This window comes from Stegodyphus dumicola, chromosome X2 (assembly GCF_044657685.1).
Source record: "Stegodyphus dumicola isolate Sdum_Otavi_A_Nest chromosome X2, ASM4465768v1".
NCBI lineage: Eukaryota > Metazoa > Arthropoda > Arachnida > Araneae > Eresidae > Stegodyphus > Stegodyphus dumicola.
In genome coordinates this window covers 26,697,592-26,717,123 of record NC_140781.1, presented here as the reverse complement: position 1 = coordinate 26,717,123, position 19,532 = coordinate 26,697,592, and the positions used below count along the sequence as shown (strand labels likewise).

The 19,532-nt window shown below is 33.1% G+C and overlaps 1 protein-coding gene across 3 annotated transcripts in view; it reads left to right on the top strand.

The window, feature by feature from the left end:
* The first annotated feature begins 6,229 nt into the window (after nucleotides 1-6,229).
* LOC118182946 (TBC domain-containing protein kinase-like protein) overlaps nucleotides 6,230-19,532 on the top strand; it is a 140,853-nt gene continuing 127,550 nt past the window's right edge. For 2 of the 3 annotated variants that reach the window (XM_035352329.2, XM_035352328.2), the window contains exons 1-3: nucleotides 6,230-6,579; nucleotides 7,710-7,905; nucleotides 18,317-18,389. In XM_035352329.2, coding sequence (XP_035208220.1) covers nucleotides 7,710-7,905; nucleotides 18,317-18,389 — 269 coding nt within the window. In that variant the 5' untranslated portion in view covers nucleotides 6,230-6,579. The remainder of the gene's footprint in view (nucleotides 6,580-7,709; nucleotides 7,906-18,316; nucleotides 18,390-19,532) is intronic. The other variant, XM_035352327.2, reaches the window with a different exon arrangement.

Below are 19,532 nucleotides of genomic sequence, written 5' to 3'. Positions count from 1 at the left end.
TATTTTAACTATAATAAACAGAACATGCACACACTCGATTTTGGCGAAGTTACTTAAACATAAAATAGTATGTACAATCAGAATGAATCAAATTTCAGCTAGACGGCTGGCTCCTACTTCAATCTAAATTAGATTTATCTGCTGCACACAGCAAAGCCGAGATGACATCCGGATTAAGGCTGAGGGGCCTAACAGATTAATGTCATCCCGATCGAAAAAAAATGCTAGGCAAACATTTTCTGATTCCAGCGTTGCAGGTTACATACTATTAAATTACATTAAAATATTACATGGTGCAAAAGTACATGCTTCGTTCGTTCATTATTCGCAGTGATAATTTCTAGCATTACAGATTACATTGCAGAACTTTGATACTTTGATACTTGTCAGTTAGGCTGGTCTCAGCGCGATATCTACCGTGCTCTTAGCATCACCTCAATTATCCCTGTGTAGGGCAAACCTCGCATGAAGATCTTCGAGTGGTAAACTCTGTAAGGGAAATTAGAAGTAAATTAGGCCCATGCCTTTGAGAATTGAAACTGTGAGAAAATAAAATAAATGTGAAATAGTGAAAAGGAATATGCCAATTATTTAGATATTGTATGTAAAATGATGAGTAGCATACGGGCGGAGATTAAACTCTTCTTCCAGGAGTTCGTACCTGAAATTATTTGCATAATTAACAATGTTAGTGTTGGTGGCCTTGGTATAAAAGTTATTATTTATTTTCCCACTATAAGTTTTGACGTCATCTAGTTTTAGGTCTTTGTGTAGGTCGGTGTTTCTAATGAACCATGGAGCTTCCGCTATTTTTCTAAGAAAGTTATTTTAAAAAGTCTGAAGCTTGATATATTCAGATTTTGAAGCTCTTCATCAGGCTGAGGATGCATAAGTAAGAATTGGGCGTAAGATGAAGATATAGATCCTTCGTTTCCTGGCAAGATCAAGCGTAGATGTTGAGATAATCATGTTCTTAAGTTTTCTTGCCCCACCTGTTGCTTTGTCCATGGCTGTTGTGACGTGAGAGTCCGCTAAACGTGGAGTTGAATTTGACGCCAAGATATGTCACCTGAGTGACTTTAGGCACTTTTTAATTAAATAATGTCATGTCAACATCCGAAAGCAAGAAAGCGAAGGTCGATCATATTTATATCCTCATCTTTCATCATATTTATAGCGACCAGTGGGAGCACAGATAGTGCCATCTGTCGGGAGAAATAGTAATGAAAAATGAAGGGTTAAGTTAGTAGCATTTTAAAGACATTAGACAAGACTAGATTGGAAATAAAGTCATTGACTAAACTGGGATAAATTTTTATTAATATGCAAAGCTTCAAGAAAATGCAATTCCCTAATAGAACCAGCTTTCTGGATAATTTTAGCAGAACCAAAATCAAAACTGTGATTGAATTTCCAACTATGATTAGCTATTAACAATTTGTTAATTTCGCCTCTTCGGACGTAAGATTCATGTTCCTTTATGCGAAAATTTAATGCTCTTTTTGTTTTGCTAATATAACTTAAGCCACACTGACACGATATGCTATAAATTCCCCAAGAATTAAAGTCAGAAATAGAACTTTAAGAACCGATGATTTGAGAAATTGAAGGTCCGGTTGAACTGAGAATTGGAAGGCTTGATTGGAATTGAAGGTTGATTGGAAGGTTTGAGGAATTGAAGGTTTGATTGAAGGTTTCAATTGAGTAATTGAAGGTTTGAATGAGGAATTGAGGAACTGAAGGAATAACTTCATGAATTGAAGGTTTGAGGAATTGAATCTCTCAGAGGATCAAATGAATGTATTAAAATATAACTTTAACTTTTCGAAGTCATCGATACCTTCAATTCCTCAAATCGTCTCCCCTATTGAAAAAGCTTTTAAATTCTTTAAAATTTCAGAATCACGAAAAGATACAATTCGCCACTTAATTACTTATATTGTGAATTTTAACAACAACTCATTTGTTTTGAATCTCAACCAAAAAGAAAAGAAAGCCTTACGTGGAATTCCTTCTAATCCTGATATTATTATTTCGAAGATTGATAAGGGTGGACAAATTGTGATTATGGTAAACACACATACATTAATGGGGCCACGAAACTGATAAGTGAAGGCCCATACTGCTCCTTCACTAAAGATCCCTCAACTTCTGACCTCACAAACGTTAAAACAGCTGTTCAACCTTCTCATGCACATTCGACTCAGCTTAAGAAATCATTCATTCCACCTATTCCTAACTGTGAAAGATTTTATGCTCTCTCCAATATTCACAAAACTGGAATTCCTTTTCGACCTATAGTTTCCAATTTAGGAGCGGCCTTTGGACAAATATTTTCGTATTTTCTCCTTTACTTTCCAAAAATATTCACACCGTAAAAAATTCTTTCGAAGTCATCGATAAACTTAAAGATATTTCTCCTTTGCACTCTAGTATGGTTTCGTTTGATATTAAATCGCTGTTTTACTAACGTTCCAGTCGAAGATGCACAAATAATGCCTTGAAACTAGACTTCGAGAATTCCATTTCTCACATATTGAAACTGAAGATTTAATTTTCCCCACTAAATTCTCTATACGTCAGACTCACTTTGTTTTCCAAAATGAATATTATCACCAAATTGAAGGACTAGCTATGGGTAATTCCCTCATTCCTGTACTTGCTGACATTTACATGTACTATTTTGAGGTCAAATTATTTGAAAAACTATTTTTTCGTCTGTGGATTCGCTACGTAGACGAAACTTTCGCTTTTTTTTTCTTTAGAGTGATAAGGAAGACTTACCTCAGATTTTATCTGTTATATATTCGATTGATCCAGCCATTCAGTTCACTTTTGAGACTGAATTTGATAATATACTTCCCTTCCTTGATATTCTTATAATCCGCAATGGATCTAATTTCAGCACAACTGTTTACCGTAAACCCTTTTCTGTTTGTTTACCTCCTCATGCTAAGTCATGTCACCCAGCTAAGCAAAAAATGGCTTCTTTTTACTATTATGTATTTCGAGCTCTAAACTTTGTTCTTCAGAATCTCTTCTTGCTTATGACCTCAATTATTAAGATCTGTTGGCCTTGACCGAGGATTTTTCTCCAGTAGTCATTGATAAAGCTGTTTGAATGTTCTCTTCGTGCCATCTAAGAACACATTCTGATATTAGAAATAACATTAATAACCTTGTTTTGCTTCCATTTCATCCTTCTATCAGTTACAATATTGCACGGATTTTTCACAAGCTGAATGTTCAAGTTGTTTTCTTGCCTATAAATAAAATCCGAGGTTCGGTTCTTAAAGTTCTTAAAGTTCAATTCTGACTTTAATTCTTGGGGAATTTATAGCATATCGTGTCAGTGTGGCTTAAGTTATATTGGCAAAACAAAAAGAGCATTAAAGTTTCGCATAAAGGAACATGAATCTTACGTCCGTAGAGGCGAAATTAACAAATTTTCAATAGCTAATCATAGCTGGAAATTCAATTACAGTTTTGATTTTGGTTCTGCTAAAATTATCCAAAAAGCTGGTTTTATTAGAGCATTGTGTTTTCTTGAGGCTTTTCACATACACAAAAATTTATCCAGTGTATTCAATGACTTTAATTCCAATCCAGTCTTCCCAAATGTCTTTAAAATGCTACTAACTTGACCCTTTATTTTTCATTACTATTTCTCTCGACAGATGCCGCTATCGGTGCTCCCACTGGTAGCCTGTAGGATATAAATATGATCGACATTCGCTTTCTTGTTTTTGCAGAAATATTTTTGCTCCTGATGAAGGGGGGGACACGTTTTGCTCTCGAAATTGATTGGCATTTTGCAAAATCTACGCCGATTACAAGGTTGTAGATTTGCCTGCTTTATAATCAGTTGGTTTATTGAGGTCGATTTTTTTATTTTCCCAGACATTCAAAGGTATAATGTTCTGGATCTCCCAAGTGCCACAGTCACATAGATTGGTCCAGTGAGGAACTCGCTATCCAACTCGTTTTACCCTGCAAATTCGTCGATACTTTTGGAACCGTTCTGAAGGCTTTTCTTCCAGTTAAAGCTGTTTCCCATCTCGTTTGCCACTGCTGCATCAAAGATAGCCATGTAGAGGCTTTGAGATGCGGTATCGGTAGTGGGGCTTACTTCTCTTGTGCAAATTTGGACATAGTTGCTTCTTTCACCAAATGGACAGCAATTTCATTTCCATGAATTCCCACGTTTGTGGGAACCCGAAAAAATGAAGACTATTTGAGGAATGAAAATTTAACAATCTTGCTGTACCTCACGAACCACACTCTTTTCTGGTCTTGAAGTTACAGAGCGCCGTTAAGCCAAAGGCAAAATCTGAAACGATTGAGACTGAATGTTTATTGCCATATAAGGCTGCTACTAGTCTGGTTGCTTTCCTCAATGCAACTAATTTGCGACTAGTATTGTTGATTTCCTCAATTCAACTAATTCGCCTCGGTAAACTGAATTACCCGCTCCTAATCTTCTTCGGCATGAATATATCAGGTGAATATCGTCCATTAGGCAAAGCCAACTTTCCGTGCTATTTTCCATTTTAGAGAATATCTTAAACTGTGAGCTCCAATGATATGCTTTAGATGAACAGTATCCGGAATATCGGAAACTGTTGGATGCCATAGGTCTTTAAACAATGGTGTGGTATATTCTTCTGGAGAATATAAATGGCCCCACAGAAGCTTCAATTTCTGGAGTCTCAAGCTTCCCTTTTAACTAGTAAGTCAAAGGGTGGTATTTCCGAGATTACTTCTACGCCTAGAGTTGGATAAGCTCTTGTTAGGATTAGCAGTTGCTGACGTTGAATTGCATTAAGAAGTTTTCTTTCTTTTTGGATAAGCTTTGTCCCACAGATTGAGGCTCCGTACAGGACATCCAGGTTTTAAGAAAAGCTGCAGGGATTCCCCAGCTTGGTTGTGCAACCATTATTATTGAGTTTTGTTTTGCCTGAGATGCGGAAGCCACGAAAGTCAATTGTTTATGACAATACCCAAGTATTTACGATTAGTTACAAAATCGATAGACTGACCCGAAATTTTAATACATGAGTTTCTCTTTAGTGCTTGACATCTGCCAATTAGGAGTGATTTAGCTTCGGCTGCAGAAATTTGCATTTTATGTCGAATGGCGCAGTTTTGAAGTTGAAAATACAGTGCTGTCCCTTAGTCTCAATTGATGACCGTCCTGCAATAGAAATTGCAAAGTCATCAGCATAAAGTATCACGTGCACATCCTCTAGACCTTCAAATTCACGAAATGCTGTTTTGGCTAATGTATTCCACAGCAGAGGTCCCAGGCAGGAGCCCTGCGGGCAGCCTCTTGAGACGTTCTTCTTAGATATCGAACTGCTTGTGGAAACTTGTACACGACGATCTGTTAGCTAACTGCAAATCAGATGTCGTATTGATGCTGGACATTTTATAGATTTTAAAATATTAAAGACATTCGGCAACCCTGGATGTCCAAAGAGATCACTATTGTATGCATATTTTTATCCTTATTTGAGCTTATTGTTTGCAGAAGATCTTTTAGTTAATGTTCTGTTGATTATTTTTAAATCCATATTGCCGTTCACTGAAGAATTTTATTGAATCCAGGAAATGGTGAAGTTTTCTAGTAAGTAACAAATTTGACGTTTGAAGTATTCCGCCTTTATGGTCGGTCGGTCATCACACAAGAGCAACTGAGAGTTACTGCGAGCAACCTCCGCCTTTATGGTGCAGTAATTTTAACAGGTTGGTGTTGGTTGGTGTATTTAATTATGGCAAAGCACACTAGGGCTATCTGCCTAAGGGGAGGGATGCCTTTCGTGGAGGACTTTCTAAGGGAAACTGGCTCGTATACACGTTACACATGGGGAAAACCACGAAAACGCCCATGCAGCCAGCCCTTTCGCGGGATTCGAACCTCGGACCGAACTACCAGTGTTCAGCGACTTTACCGCTGGGCCGCTGGTGAGCCCCGTAATTTTAACAGGAATAAGTTCCATCTTTAATATATTTGGAAAAAAAAATTAACAGTTTCGATGCATTTCACTGTAAGCTCACAAAGTTCGTATTTAAAAGTCAACCTTCCATTTCACCCGCTTTTAAGCTCACTAGTTTGTCCTCTATATGTCAAATGGGATTTATTTTAGGATAGTGGAGAGAGAGCTACTGAGGGATAGGTCTATCTTCTATTTCGACCTATTGCATGGCAACATGTTTCGTCCGGAAATTTGTTATTTTTCTAGTATTTTTAAGAGTTGTGTTTTGGAGTTTCCGCATGCATGGCGCAAAAATTTGGAAAGAAATAAACACTTACTTCAGCTATGATACATGTTACGTAGCTGAACGTTATTTTTTAAGCGCCAATCAGCTTTCTTTTCAACTGATGCTTTATCGCACGTTTGTTCACAATCGTCAAAATGCATTCGATTGTTTCTGTTTTAAAGATTATGATTCGCTTGAAATCCAGTTACCTCCCACTAATTATAATTCGTCAGGTTAAGCGCACAGTGTTATTTTCACAACTGTTTTGCTGAATGGAGTGCAAAAAGCTATGACTTTGCAGCTGATAAATTTTGAAAGGTATTTTCAGCTGTTAAAATTTGTAGGTTACGTATGTGTAATCACTTTAGTACTTAATATTAACTTGACAGTTTTGCATATTGCTTTTTGTTGAAATTTTAATCACTCTTGAATGTAGTTTTCACACTTCACGTATTTAAGCTAATAGTGTATACAATACAATAGTTAATGGTGTATACAATACAATTCACATAATATGGATCAAGTGTAATGCATTTCATTATTTAGCATAGGTAATTTTAAGGGGGAGGAAAGCAGTCTTAAGAGAATTGATTTTCTTATCAGTTCTTTTAAATAATAAATCGTTAATGATTGTTCTTACCATCATTGATGAGGAAGGAATCAGACAACAGTATGAAGTGTCTATTTCATTTTAGTAGTTTAAAAATAAATGTTAATTAATAACTTTTAACAGTAATTAATAATATTAAATATACGATAAAATTACTATCATCTAGTAATGTATGAAACTTGATATCAGAATATAGAAAAATTTGCTTACATTTTTAGTTTTTCTCTACATTAATTTGACGATAAAATGTTTTCCCCTTATTCTCCTTATTTTAAATCAAATGAGAGTTTGAAAAAATACTGAGGCATTCAAATATGGTATGCACAAATGGAATAATTGAAAAAGATTTACATGCTTGCAAGGCAAGAAGTAATCATTATGCATCAAGTGTTGCATTATATTTTTTACAGCAGTCTGAAAGTTGTTTTATTTCCTTTTTTAAAGAAAATCTTAGATTGGTTGCATATCAACACTCAAACCACTATAATGGCACTGGAGGCTCAATCTGGACTCGAATGGAATGTAGCAACATATATCGTTATGGGACAAACAGTGCCGTTTCAAGTTCTAATCAAAATATCAGAACTTGAGATCCTTTTTGATACAAAAACTGAATGACAATCTTTTGTTCAATAGGTTGATTCATTTCATGGCACATGAGAATTGACAATATTGAGCTTCCTGTTTAATATGCTGGAAGGTCACTTACCATCCTGCAGGAGTCACCATACCAAAAAATCCAGCATTCTGCATCATATTTGAATGTCCTAATAGTAATAAAAGGTGTAAAATAAGATGTCTTAATGTTACTTAAAAAACACTTTTTTTCCCCATTTAGATGTACCGTAAAATTCAATCAGCTGTTTTGGGTACATGGACATTTTTTGCATCTCCCCATGCTATTGATGTTTGTGGAATAAATGGATTACCCTTGACTCCTAATTCTGTGCGTATTTTGGGTCAATTTCAGAAACTAAAAATTCTAGAACATGAACAACTGTGTTCTTACTTGGATGTGCAACGTGGTAAACATGGTATGAAGCATTTAATTTATTAAAAGTTATCATAATAATGTAATATGATTATGTATATGAATTAGAAACATAATTACAAATTGTATCTCCAGCGTACATTACCCTTCTTCAGATTTGCTAAAATTAGTCCTTAAATAAAAAGCAAGACAGGAAAATTTAAGAATACCATTTGATATGCAGAGAGCTGTAGTTTAATACTACAGCTTATTATATAATTTCTTCAATAAATACAACTGCTTTTAATTATGCATTGAAAATGATTCTAATGAAGAAAAATGTTTTAAAACATCGATATTTGTGTATTATCACATCGACAATGAAAGCAGGTGATCTTTCTGCCACTTGTGCCAGTCATTCCTGTGGAATTTTAAGAGAACTGATACCTCTTTATTTACTATCAATCAGTTGAAGTCTGATTTATGAATCAGACTTCAACCTGCCCTTTTTTTTTTTTTTTTTTTTTGTGCTTCTAGGAGAACAAACTTTCCACTGGTAATGATGGCAGTCTGTTACTGTTTTGTCAGACATATTCAACTGACCATATCGTGTCCATTAATATATAATGATATTTTTGACAGTAGTATCCCATAACTTTGAAAATAATCTATTGCTTACTGTTCTGTAAAAGGCATGTTCCATTTCAGTTTTTGTTTAATCATTTTCCTTAAAGTGCCAGGAAACAGTTAATAGGGAAAGTGTAGAATCACCCACAGCTTCGTGCGTTTCTCAAAATCACCAACTTGAAAATAACAAGGCAAAGAATTGCACAAACTCGTTACACGTGTACACATTGACCTATTTTCGCTTAAGAAAACGTCGGAGAATTGCACAAACTTTGCGTTGCACACTCCTTTAACTTTGTCCATGTACACATCAATATGCACTATATAAGTGGCTGATTCTGCATCAACTTGAAAATAACGTCAAAGAATTGCACAAACTCAGTATCCATGTACACATCGACCTATTGTCACTTAAAAAAACATCAGAGAATTGCACAAACCTGGCACTGCTTACTCTCTTGACTTTGTTCATGTACACATCAATACACACCATATAAGTGGGCGATTCTGCACTTTACCCCAGTTAATTTATATATTTGTTCATAAAAACAAAACATGGCTTATGAAGAATCAATTAGGCTTACATCAAAAGTGCAGATGTTATGAGTGTGTTGGTTCATCATACTTACCTATAGCTGGCACTAAATTGTGCCACTTGGGGACAATTTCATGGTGAACACAATAATACATAAGAACCAAAGCATCTCATTTTTCAGTGCTAAAACCACCTTATTGTTTAATAATTAAATTTGAAAAACAAAATGTGGATCAGTTTATTTCTTTCCTTTATTCCTGAACTGTAATTATATAAATTTTGTATGTTATTCGATTTATCAGTATACATTGACATATATTGATGTTAGATCAAATATCGATTATTTCATTTCTTATATGGTTTTGTTTTTAGTGAAAAATTCAATGATAGAGAACTTTGTAGTTCTACAGTAATCATCATATATATTGTTTCTCTAGTAAAATTCTTTTTTTTCCCCTTCCATTTCTACTCAATGAAACCTAGCAAAGTATTCAAAAAGAGCATTTGAAAAGTTCAAGCAAGGAGCTTAATGATAATATCATAAGATATAGGGTAGATTAGATGGACTTAACATAATGAGCACTGAACAATTTCTGTATGGATTATTAACCTGTGTTCAACTGAGCAGGACACTTGCATCTAAAGTCTCCAGATTACAATATAACACCTCAAAGGTGGATTTGTCTTAAAAAAATAAACCATATAAATTTATTAATAACTATATAAATATTGTGTATATTAACCATATAAATTATATTGATTACTTATATGACATTAGAAGCAGCACGGAATCTTTGATTTTTCTGATCTGGGGCAAAAGCTAAAGCTGCCGCCCTCACCCATCATCCTTTAAGTTTCTCTAACAAGTTTTAATTTGTTTAATAAATACAGAAATAGATAGGGTTTGAGGTAAAAAACCTAAGCTCCATTTTCTACTAAATTCTTTACTTGCCTTTTTTTTTTTTTTTTTTTCTGTTATAAAAGAAAAATACGTACCAAAGTTACATAATTAGAAAATTGTCCCTTCCTAGGAAAATCGCCTTTCTGTGGTGCTTACTTTCAGATTCAATCCTAATCCTAACTCTAATTCTGAGTGCTTCTAACTCTCCAGTCCTCGTCACCATTCATTCTTCCGCTCTAGGGGGAACGGGCATCTTCTAAGTTTCTCACTATTCTGTATTATTGCATACTGGTTAAATTAGGTTAGGTTAGATTATATGAATATGACAAAGACAGGAGTGCTATCTGCTTAGAGGAGAGGTGCTTTCGTGGAGAAACTTTTTAAAGGAAACTGGCTCGTATTCACGTTACACATGAGGAAATTCATGAAAACAAAACATGCAGCTAGCCCGTTCTCCCGGGTTTGAACCCAGGCAAGGTCGAACTACCAGTATTCATCGGTTTTAATTACTCGGCCACTGCTGAGGACATTTGTTTGATTATTTACTATGTGTTTCGCCATTACGTATTGCAGGGAAAGGGAGGAATGCCCTGTGTAAAAATTGTTTGAGTATCTGCTAGAGGAAGGTGCTTTTGTGGAGGAACTTTTTAAAGAAAACTGGCTTGTATTCACTTTATACATGAGGAAATCCATGAAAACAAACCATGCAGCCAGCCCGTTCACCTGGGTTTGAACCCAGGCAAGGTCGAACTACCAGTATTCAGTGGTCTTAATCACTCGGCCAATGCTGAGGACATTTGTCTGATTATTTACAATGTGTTTCTCCATTAGGCACTGTATAGAAAAGGAGGAATGCCCAGTGGAAAAAAAATTGAAAGGGAAACTAGCTCGTATCTATGTTACACACGGGGAAAGTCACAGAAATGCTCATACAGCCAGCACATTCACATATACTTGACCCTTGGACCAAACTGCTAGTGCTCAGTGGTTTTTATTGCTCAGCCACCAATGGAAAAATTGCCAAGAAATGCCTATTGCCGAAAGGAAATATTCTGAAAAGATTATACAGTATATGGGCTATTTACTGTCTTGTTTTTCATACTTCCTATTTCATAAGTAATTTTAAGTTCTTACTTGCCATTACGCTATTAAAATATCATGGAATTAGTAACGAAAATAAAAATTTTACTCTGTAAGCCTTTTGTTCTGCAAATAAGTGCATAGAATCATCATAATTTGATCTGCGGTTTGATTTTCGGTTGCCAGAATCGCGAGACTTGATAAATGCTCCTGGCTCACCAATGATCGTAGATAATTTTTAATATGTTTTAATTTACTGAAACTTCAATCTGAACAGGTTGAAGTGTTCGTGATTCGTCCTCAAACAGTTCATCAGATTGCTTTTTGTGCTTTGGAATTTTTTCTTTGTCAGAATAGACTCAACTGCAATTTTTTTGGCTACTGTTTTAGATTCTTCTATCCAATATTCCATAGGATTTTTCTCTCATTTTTTATAATTCTTCAGTTTTGATCAGTTCTTTCATTAACTACACAGAATGCGGAAGAGGAATTCCTTTTGAATTTCTATACAGAGGCTGTTCACACATTTTTTAGACGATGTACATTGCATTCACAAAACTAAATTACATCATATTCTTGTGTTTTAAATGTTCTGTTTGACATTCCTTATTCTGAACTATCTTTCGACACCACAATTTCTAGGATAATTATGCCTTTTGAAGTGGCAGAAGAGGTATTCTATCCCATTCCACCCGCACAGCTTTCCAGAGTCCTGTTAGGGTTTTGGGACAATGTTTGGATAATGCAGTTTTTAAAAGTCTGAAAGCACAAAAATCCATAGGTGACATATCGGGAGATTTAGTAGGGATATCAGTGAAGGGTATGGCCTTGATACCAGTTTTTTGTTCCATTTCTTTTAGGAAATTTACAGTGGATTTTGATGTGTGACTGCTAGCTTTGTCCTGATGGAGTCTCATAGATTGATGGCACTGTGGGTAAAGCGATGGTATTTCATTCAGAAAAATTGGTGATGAAATATGTTCCTGATAGTATTTGGAGTTAATCTTGACATTTTTTTTTTTTTTTTTTGCACTCTCTTTATTAAGAAAGAAACCTTTATTAAGAAAGAAAACTGTATAAGAAAAACCAGCAACAATCATGAATCCCTTAGAAAAACTTTCTTTCGATTCTTTGAACCATGTACTTAAATTTTTTTCTCCTCTTTTATGATAATAAATGGCTCTTTTTTTGTTACAATCATTTAAATACACCCATGCTTCATCTATAGGGACAATTGTTTTCGATTTTTCTTTGGATAAGTGTTTCTCATATAGAATTCTGCAGCGTGTCCTGCAGTGAGCTATATGCTTTGGAAGAAAACGATGCACATTGTGTTTTTTCACTTTCTTAAGATTTAAATCAACTTTTATCATACAGTGGACACCGAGTGTTTTAATGATTTTGCAACTGTCCTTTGACTAAAGGGATTTTCTTTTAACATTAAACAACGTACCTTTGCAATAGTCGAAGATGTCCGTTTTTTCCTTGGATACTTGTTTGGAATTTTTGTCCCACTTGAGGCTCCAATTTGACATTTTTTTTTTCCTTTCTTGTTGATGATAGTACCTATTGATGCTTTAGAAAACACAAAATGACTCTCACATCATTTTTGGATAACGGAGTATGCATATTTCTCATCAGAAAGAGCGTAAATGTAGCCTTCGAACCACTGCTTTGTTAAATTCGCTATTTTGAATAGAAACAAAACTTTCAAGCCACAGACGATAATTTTGACTTTTAAAAACATAGTACAATTGCAATTACTTCTTTTGCAGCAAACGATTTTTTATTAACGCTTACCAAAATCGTCTAAAAGATGTGCGAACAGCCCCTATATTTACTCGATTGAATTCTGGAAAAATATTAGATCAAATTTTCAGGTTGATAGTAAATTCAAAATCTTTTACAGCATGTACCAGATGTCCTACCTCATGCTTTGATTCCACATCAAGAGAAATAGCTTTAATTTGTTTTAAATATTTTATATTTCGGGTAAATGCATTAGAAGATCATTTACAGCTACATATTTTTCCAACCATCTCATCTGGCTGCTTCCTTTTAAGTTGCATTTTGTATATTTTTCCATAATATACCATCGAGTAGACATCCTTTTCTGAGTAATTCCAAACAGATTAACTGCTTTCGGGCACGAAGAAGCAGAATGCGCTCCGACAAGATACGAAGAGTGAGCCAAACATGGCACAAATTCTTCCAGCTTATTCATTTCTGTAATCCTAGCTTGTACTGATTTAGAAATGGCATTCATATTAGACCCGTTGTCGTAAGACTGACACCGACATTGTCCAATATCTAAACCATCAAGTGTCAGTTAAGACACTAATTTTCTACAGTTTGTTCAGAAATACATTTTCCTATCTTTCCAACAACTTCTATGAAATCAATTAAATTTTCTTTTATCTCACACACATCACCATACGTTTTTACATATTGAATCACCTGGCTCTTATTTTTCTGTACGAGACACATATGGAGTGCAGTCGAGCATTATTGTCTAGTATTTGGCTTCTTTAATATTGTTTAAAATGCTACTTCAGATTGTTTTGCCTTTAAGTTAATAACTTATTTGAATAATCTTTGATAAATATGATTCCATTCCTTTTGTTAGGTGCTTTGACTGGTATTTAAGAGTTGAATTATGTTTGGCAAACGGAGAGATTAAATTCAGAAAACTTCCTTGGCTAGGTCGAGGACACTTTGTGAGCAGGCTACTTGGTATTTCATCAGACCCAACAAAAAAACGACAGTTTGTTGAAAGATACAGTACCGCATCCATGACTATATAGAATTTCTCTCTATTTTCCTTTCTCTGCGTGAATGAGTCGCTCAGTATCGTGATCAATGCCTTGGCACGATTTCAATTGTTGTACTCAAACTTTCCACTTAATCATGCACCTCTGTGGATTCCAGACGCTTCATGCTCAATTAATCTTGCTAAAACTTTTTTCCAGTTGATGAATCCTGTAGTATGGTATAGCGGCAGCACCATGTTTTTGATAAATCTTGCAGGGTGTACAAAAAATTGCATTCTTGTTTTTAGAATATGTAAACCAAGATCTAAGCTTTTCATTATGTACTAATGTTCTGTATCACATGTCAAATGTCTGCCATCACGTTCAATGGGACACACATACGGATTCTTCAGTTTTCAAAAATAGAGATTAAGTAGTCATGTTTATTATTTTAAATGACTGTATGATTTATTTATTTATTATTATTATTATTTTTTTTAATTTTAACTTTTGTACTGAAAAGAGTACTCTCAGATTATCTGCTCAAACCTGTTGCAAAACCACCAGTCATTGGCAGTTAATTTTTCGCCAACCTCGGATATGAAAAACAGTAAAGATTTTTAAAAAATGCAGCACACAGAAAATTGCATGAAGCAGCAGCAAGTTAACGAAATTAAAAATCTAAGAAATACCCATAATAAAACTTTGAAAATTATGGTAAAGGGCAAATCGCCCACTTATTTGTTTGGTGCTTTTTACAAGAGTAAGAAGAATTGGATTTTTATCAATTTTCTTTGACTTTTTAAGTGAAAATAGGTCAATGTGTACATGGATAAAGGAAGTGCTCAATGCCATTTTTGTGCAATTCTGAGATGATTATTTTTAAGTGAAAATAGGTTAATGTGTACATGGATAGCGAGTACATGCAATTCTTAAAAACGCGCCAAGCAGTGCGCAATTCTGCACTTCCCTGAAAATTATATGAAACATCCACAAATTAACTAAATTAATAGTGCAAGAAAAATCTTTTAATAAAACACTTGTCTCTCCCCTTTCTTACATGTACACATTGACCTGTTTTAACTTTAAAAAGCATCTGAGAATTTCACAAATTCAAAAAAGCTGTATCACAATCACCTGAGAGTTGACGAAGTACTTTACTACTATTTTTCCATATACACATCAACCGGTTTTAACTTAGAAAAAATATCAGAAAATTTCACAAATTAGCATGACTACTTAATCATGTAAGAACAGTTGATATGCAGTGTCCACAAAAATGACCATCAGATTTCAAAAGCTCATTTCTGTGCTGCTGTAATGATCACGTTAAATATTCATGGGTTGCGACATAGCGTGTAGCCTGGTGATTCTTCTCAGGATTCAGCAGTTGATCAAGGTACCATGAGAAGTGCTTGAATTTAAATACATTTTTGTAATTTGTGAATAATTTTTATTATATAGAATTTAGAATAATAACTTAAAGGGCTTGACAGGTTTCGAACTCGCAACCTTAAGAATGGTAACTGAATGGTATAACTTGAAACCATCATACATCATGTGTATCATCATGATACATCATGTGTATTGTGAATAAGGATGTCATAAAATATTTCATATTTAAAATTTTCTTGTTTGTGTTTAATTATTTATGTGAATATGTGAAAGAAAAATTGGTACTATTCCGTTTTGAGGGCCGTAAAAAAATTGCAGCGAAAATGTATGCGCAAAAGTGCCAAATCTAGCAAATGTGCCCATTTAACAGCACGCCAAATCTAGCGTACGCACTCATTTCAGATTGCGTAAGTTTATAGTTCTATATTTCTTAAGGTGCCATTGAAATACTAGTTTAATTTTTAAATACTAGTTTAATTTTTAAATACTAGTTTAATTTTTAAATCCTTTTTTGATTTTAAATCCTTTTTTCGTGATATCCTGTGGATTTAACAATTTGGGAATTGCTTGTGACGAAAAGTCTGCAATAGAATTTTGAGTAAAGTGCAGAATCACCCACTGCTTGATGCATTTTTAAGAATTACACATACTCGGTATCCATGTACACAGCAACCTATTTTCACTTTAAAAAAAATCCCAGAATTGCACAAAAAGGCACTGCGCACAACCTTGACTTTATCTATGTACAGATTGACCTATTTTCACTTAAAAAGTAAAAGAAAATTGAAAAAAATCCAATTGTTTTTACCCTTGTAAAAAGCGGCAAACAAATAAGTGGGCGATTCTGCACTTTACCGAGAATTTTTTCAAAGAAAAAGCTTCATTCATTATAGAAAATTATGTTTGAACAACCAGCGAGATGAAATTATGCTTTAGCAATAACTCGGTAGCGAAACAGCGATGCAGGTATCCATTATGTTTAGCAATTTTTATATAAATTGTAATAATAAAAAAGTATTATATTAAATTAAAATTTCATCTAAATTAAAACATCAATCTTAGATAGCAGTTATTTACTATTATACTTCCTTTCTTGCATTAGGGTTGCCGTAATTATTTTTGGCAACACTGGTGTCAACAATAGTTTGGCGATTTTTTATGGCACTCAAAACAGAATAGTACCGAAATTTTTTTTATTACATTAATAATGTGGTATTTTCTTCTTTTTTTATGTATTAGTGTATTTCTTTTTTAAAGGAAATTTTATCTTCCTTTTTAAGCCAGCATGTACAGTTGCATCACAGAGATTATATCTTCCCCCTTTAACTATGATTTATTTCTTATGAACACAATATTACACTAGTAACTCAAATCTGCTGAGTATCTAAAAAAACAGTTTTGGATCACGCTGAAGTCTATAGTCCGAACAGTATGGTATTTGAAATAAGTTAGTAAAATAGCTGAGGTCCTAAAAATTGCTTCTTTTTTGCATTCAAGAACTTGCACATTGTTTGATATGAAGAGCCAAATTCTGGTTTCTTGAATCCAGTTTATTCAAGAAAATCCAATATTGCATCCAAATTAGTTTGACTGATTTGTTGATCCAAGAAGATGAATCATATAAAGTGGCCTGCAGGATATTGTTAGTGTTAACATTACCTATAAAGGCAATGTAAATAGACATGCATCCATCCGCTTGAGGTACCAGGAAGAATTACTGAAATTGTACTGACTTAGCCATTGTGAGCCTAGAAATAATTATTTTCTGCTTTTAAAATACGTACCACATCCACAAAGTACTTATTCAGCCTTTATTTTCACAACTGTTTATTGTAAATGTATATTTGTAATTATAAAAATGTTTTAAATAAGCAAATAATTATGTTTAAATTTTTTTAATTTAAAAGAATCAATTTTGCAAAAATTACAAACTTTACAAATTCAACTTTTTACATGTTCTTTTAAGCATTATACTTATGTTAAGAAAACTTTTGTAGCCATTATAACCCATGTATGAGCAAAATTGACAGAGAAATTTGATATTAAAAACAGGGATCATGGGGCCACTCTTAAATTGAAGAATAAAATGTTTGCATGTGTACATGATTAAAAATAGAATATCCGTTTAGTAAAAGTTTTTTGATATAAAGAGATTAAGTGGTGAGCATTTCTGTGTGCATTATTGTGAAAAGTATTCATGAATAAATATAGTTTGATTCACAGCTGCGTCTGTGAGCACAAACACGCATGTGCTATTCAGACCAATTTAGTCATGAAATAGGGTGAATGGACTTGAATCATGTAACAGGGACTTTTTCATTGTTTATTTCCACAGCATTTAAAGAGATATCATAAAATTACTTTTAAGTAATCTGAACCAGTATATTGATCATCATTTATAATTATATGTTTTATTACATTATGTTCAATTTTGTATACTTATTGTTTATTTATTAATATATTCATAAAAATGTTTTCTGAATTAGTTTTCCTGTATATACATTATTTTGTAATGAAACATAATACCTAACTATTATTGTATTATAATTTTATTTATTACATTATGTTCAATTTTGTATACTTATTGTTTATTTATTAATATATTCATAAAAATGTTTTCTGAATTAGTTTTTCTGTGTATACATTATTTTGTAATGAAACATAATACCTAACTATTATTGTATTATAATTTTATTATAATTAATTAATTATTTGATATTATAATTCATATCCTTCTTTCTTTGAGCTGAAATTTATGTGTATTATTGCACACTGAAAAAAAATTTCTTAATAACAAATTAGAATAATTGTATGGTAATATGATTACTATTATTATTTAGTTAATTTTAATAACTATAATATAATAAATAATTATCAATCAAAAATCAAAAAGGGATATAATGTAATAAATAATTATTATATTCTTATGGTTTTTTGCTCTGTGTGTGTGGTACATAGTGAAAGGAAATAACAGACTTTTTACCTGTATATTGCTTATTATTCCGTATCACAGTCACTATACAAATTGAAATCATCATGTTCTTCATCAGAAAAAATAATTAGAGACTTGCATAAACCTTCCACAATAATAATTTTTTTTAAAAAAAAATACCGGTTGTTTTATTACTGTGTTTTATTAAATATAGATTTAATAAGAATGTTTTAATAATTCTTAACATTATTCTAGAGAGAGTGATGATTGTTAGCGAACATTATCTGAGTGGGTTACATGAAATTAAAATGAGGTTACTAATGAAAGAGTAAGTATAAATTTCTATCTTCAGTAATATTGTTAAAATCTGTTTTACATAAATAGATATTTTATTCTTTTCTTATGTGTGTGATATACTGTTTGTTTCAATTTTCATTTGATACTGAAAACTAATGTTAAGTCATATGCAAATAATCCTAGAATACTAATGGTGCTGAAGATATACATTATTTCTAAATTGTTGTATATTTTTTGCCACAATACTTTTTTATTCATATAAATTATTTCCTGAAAACTTAGCCCAGTAGAATGAATTTATTGCTGTTAAATTATGGTATTTGTTATTGTGTTAATAATGTTTGGTACCATCGATAATTTACATTTTTATTTTGTAAAATTTATGCTGAGTTGTTAGTTACTGAAGTGGAAATTATACAGTGGTCTCAAGTGAACTTGTGATTAGGTTTAGGGATCTACTGATTATACTGAGCATTCCAATTTTGTTAAATGATGAATGTAAAAGTGAGGTCATCAGTATTTGAATTTGACTTCAGTCATTGAATGGTTGAATTTGCTACAATTTGCTTCACCATTGATATTTAAATAACATTATTTTGGCACTTACATGTTAGTATAACAACCTGAGCTAATTAAGATACAATAACATGCCAAACAAGTATAAATTTATTTAGCTAACAACAAAAATCTTAATTATTGTATCTTAATTATAGGAGCCCCAAAAAGGCTTATTTTTTTGCTTTCTTTTTTTTTTTTTCCCACGTGGTTTTCGCCATTTTCGATTGTATGAGTTTCAGAGCCACAAACAGGGTTATTTTTTTGCTTCCTTTCTTCCACGTGGTGTGTTCGCCATTTTGTGATTGTATGAGTTTCAGTGAGTATATTTTCCAATTTTTTAAGTTTGATTAACATTTTACACATTTTAATTTTTTGTATTTCATATTGTGCTTTGCTTATCTGATTTCATGCTTTTTAGTTGCAAATATTTTGTTTTCTATTCATTTTCAGTGTGAAATTTTACTACTGTTTTGTGCTTTATTATTGGTTAATTAATTTAGTTTGATTTTCTACAGTGTTTATCATGCCTTCATCTATTAATCATTTCATTAAATTACGCCTGAAACGGCAGAAATATCTGAATCACCTTGACTTTTTACTAAAGTGTAAATGTAAA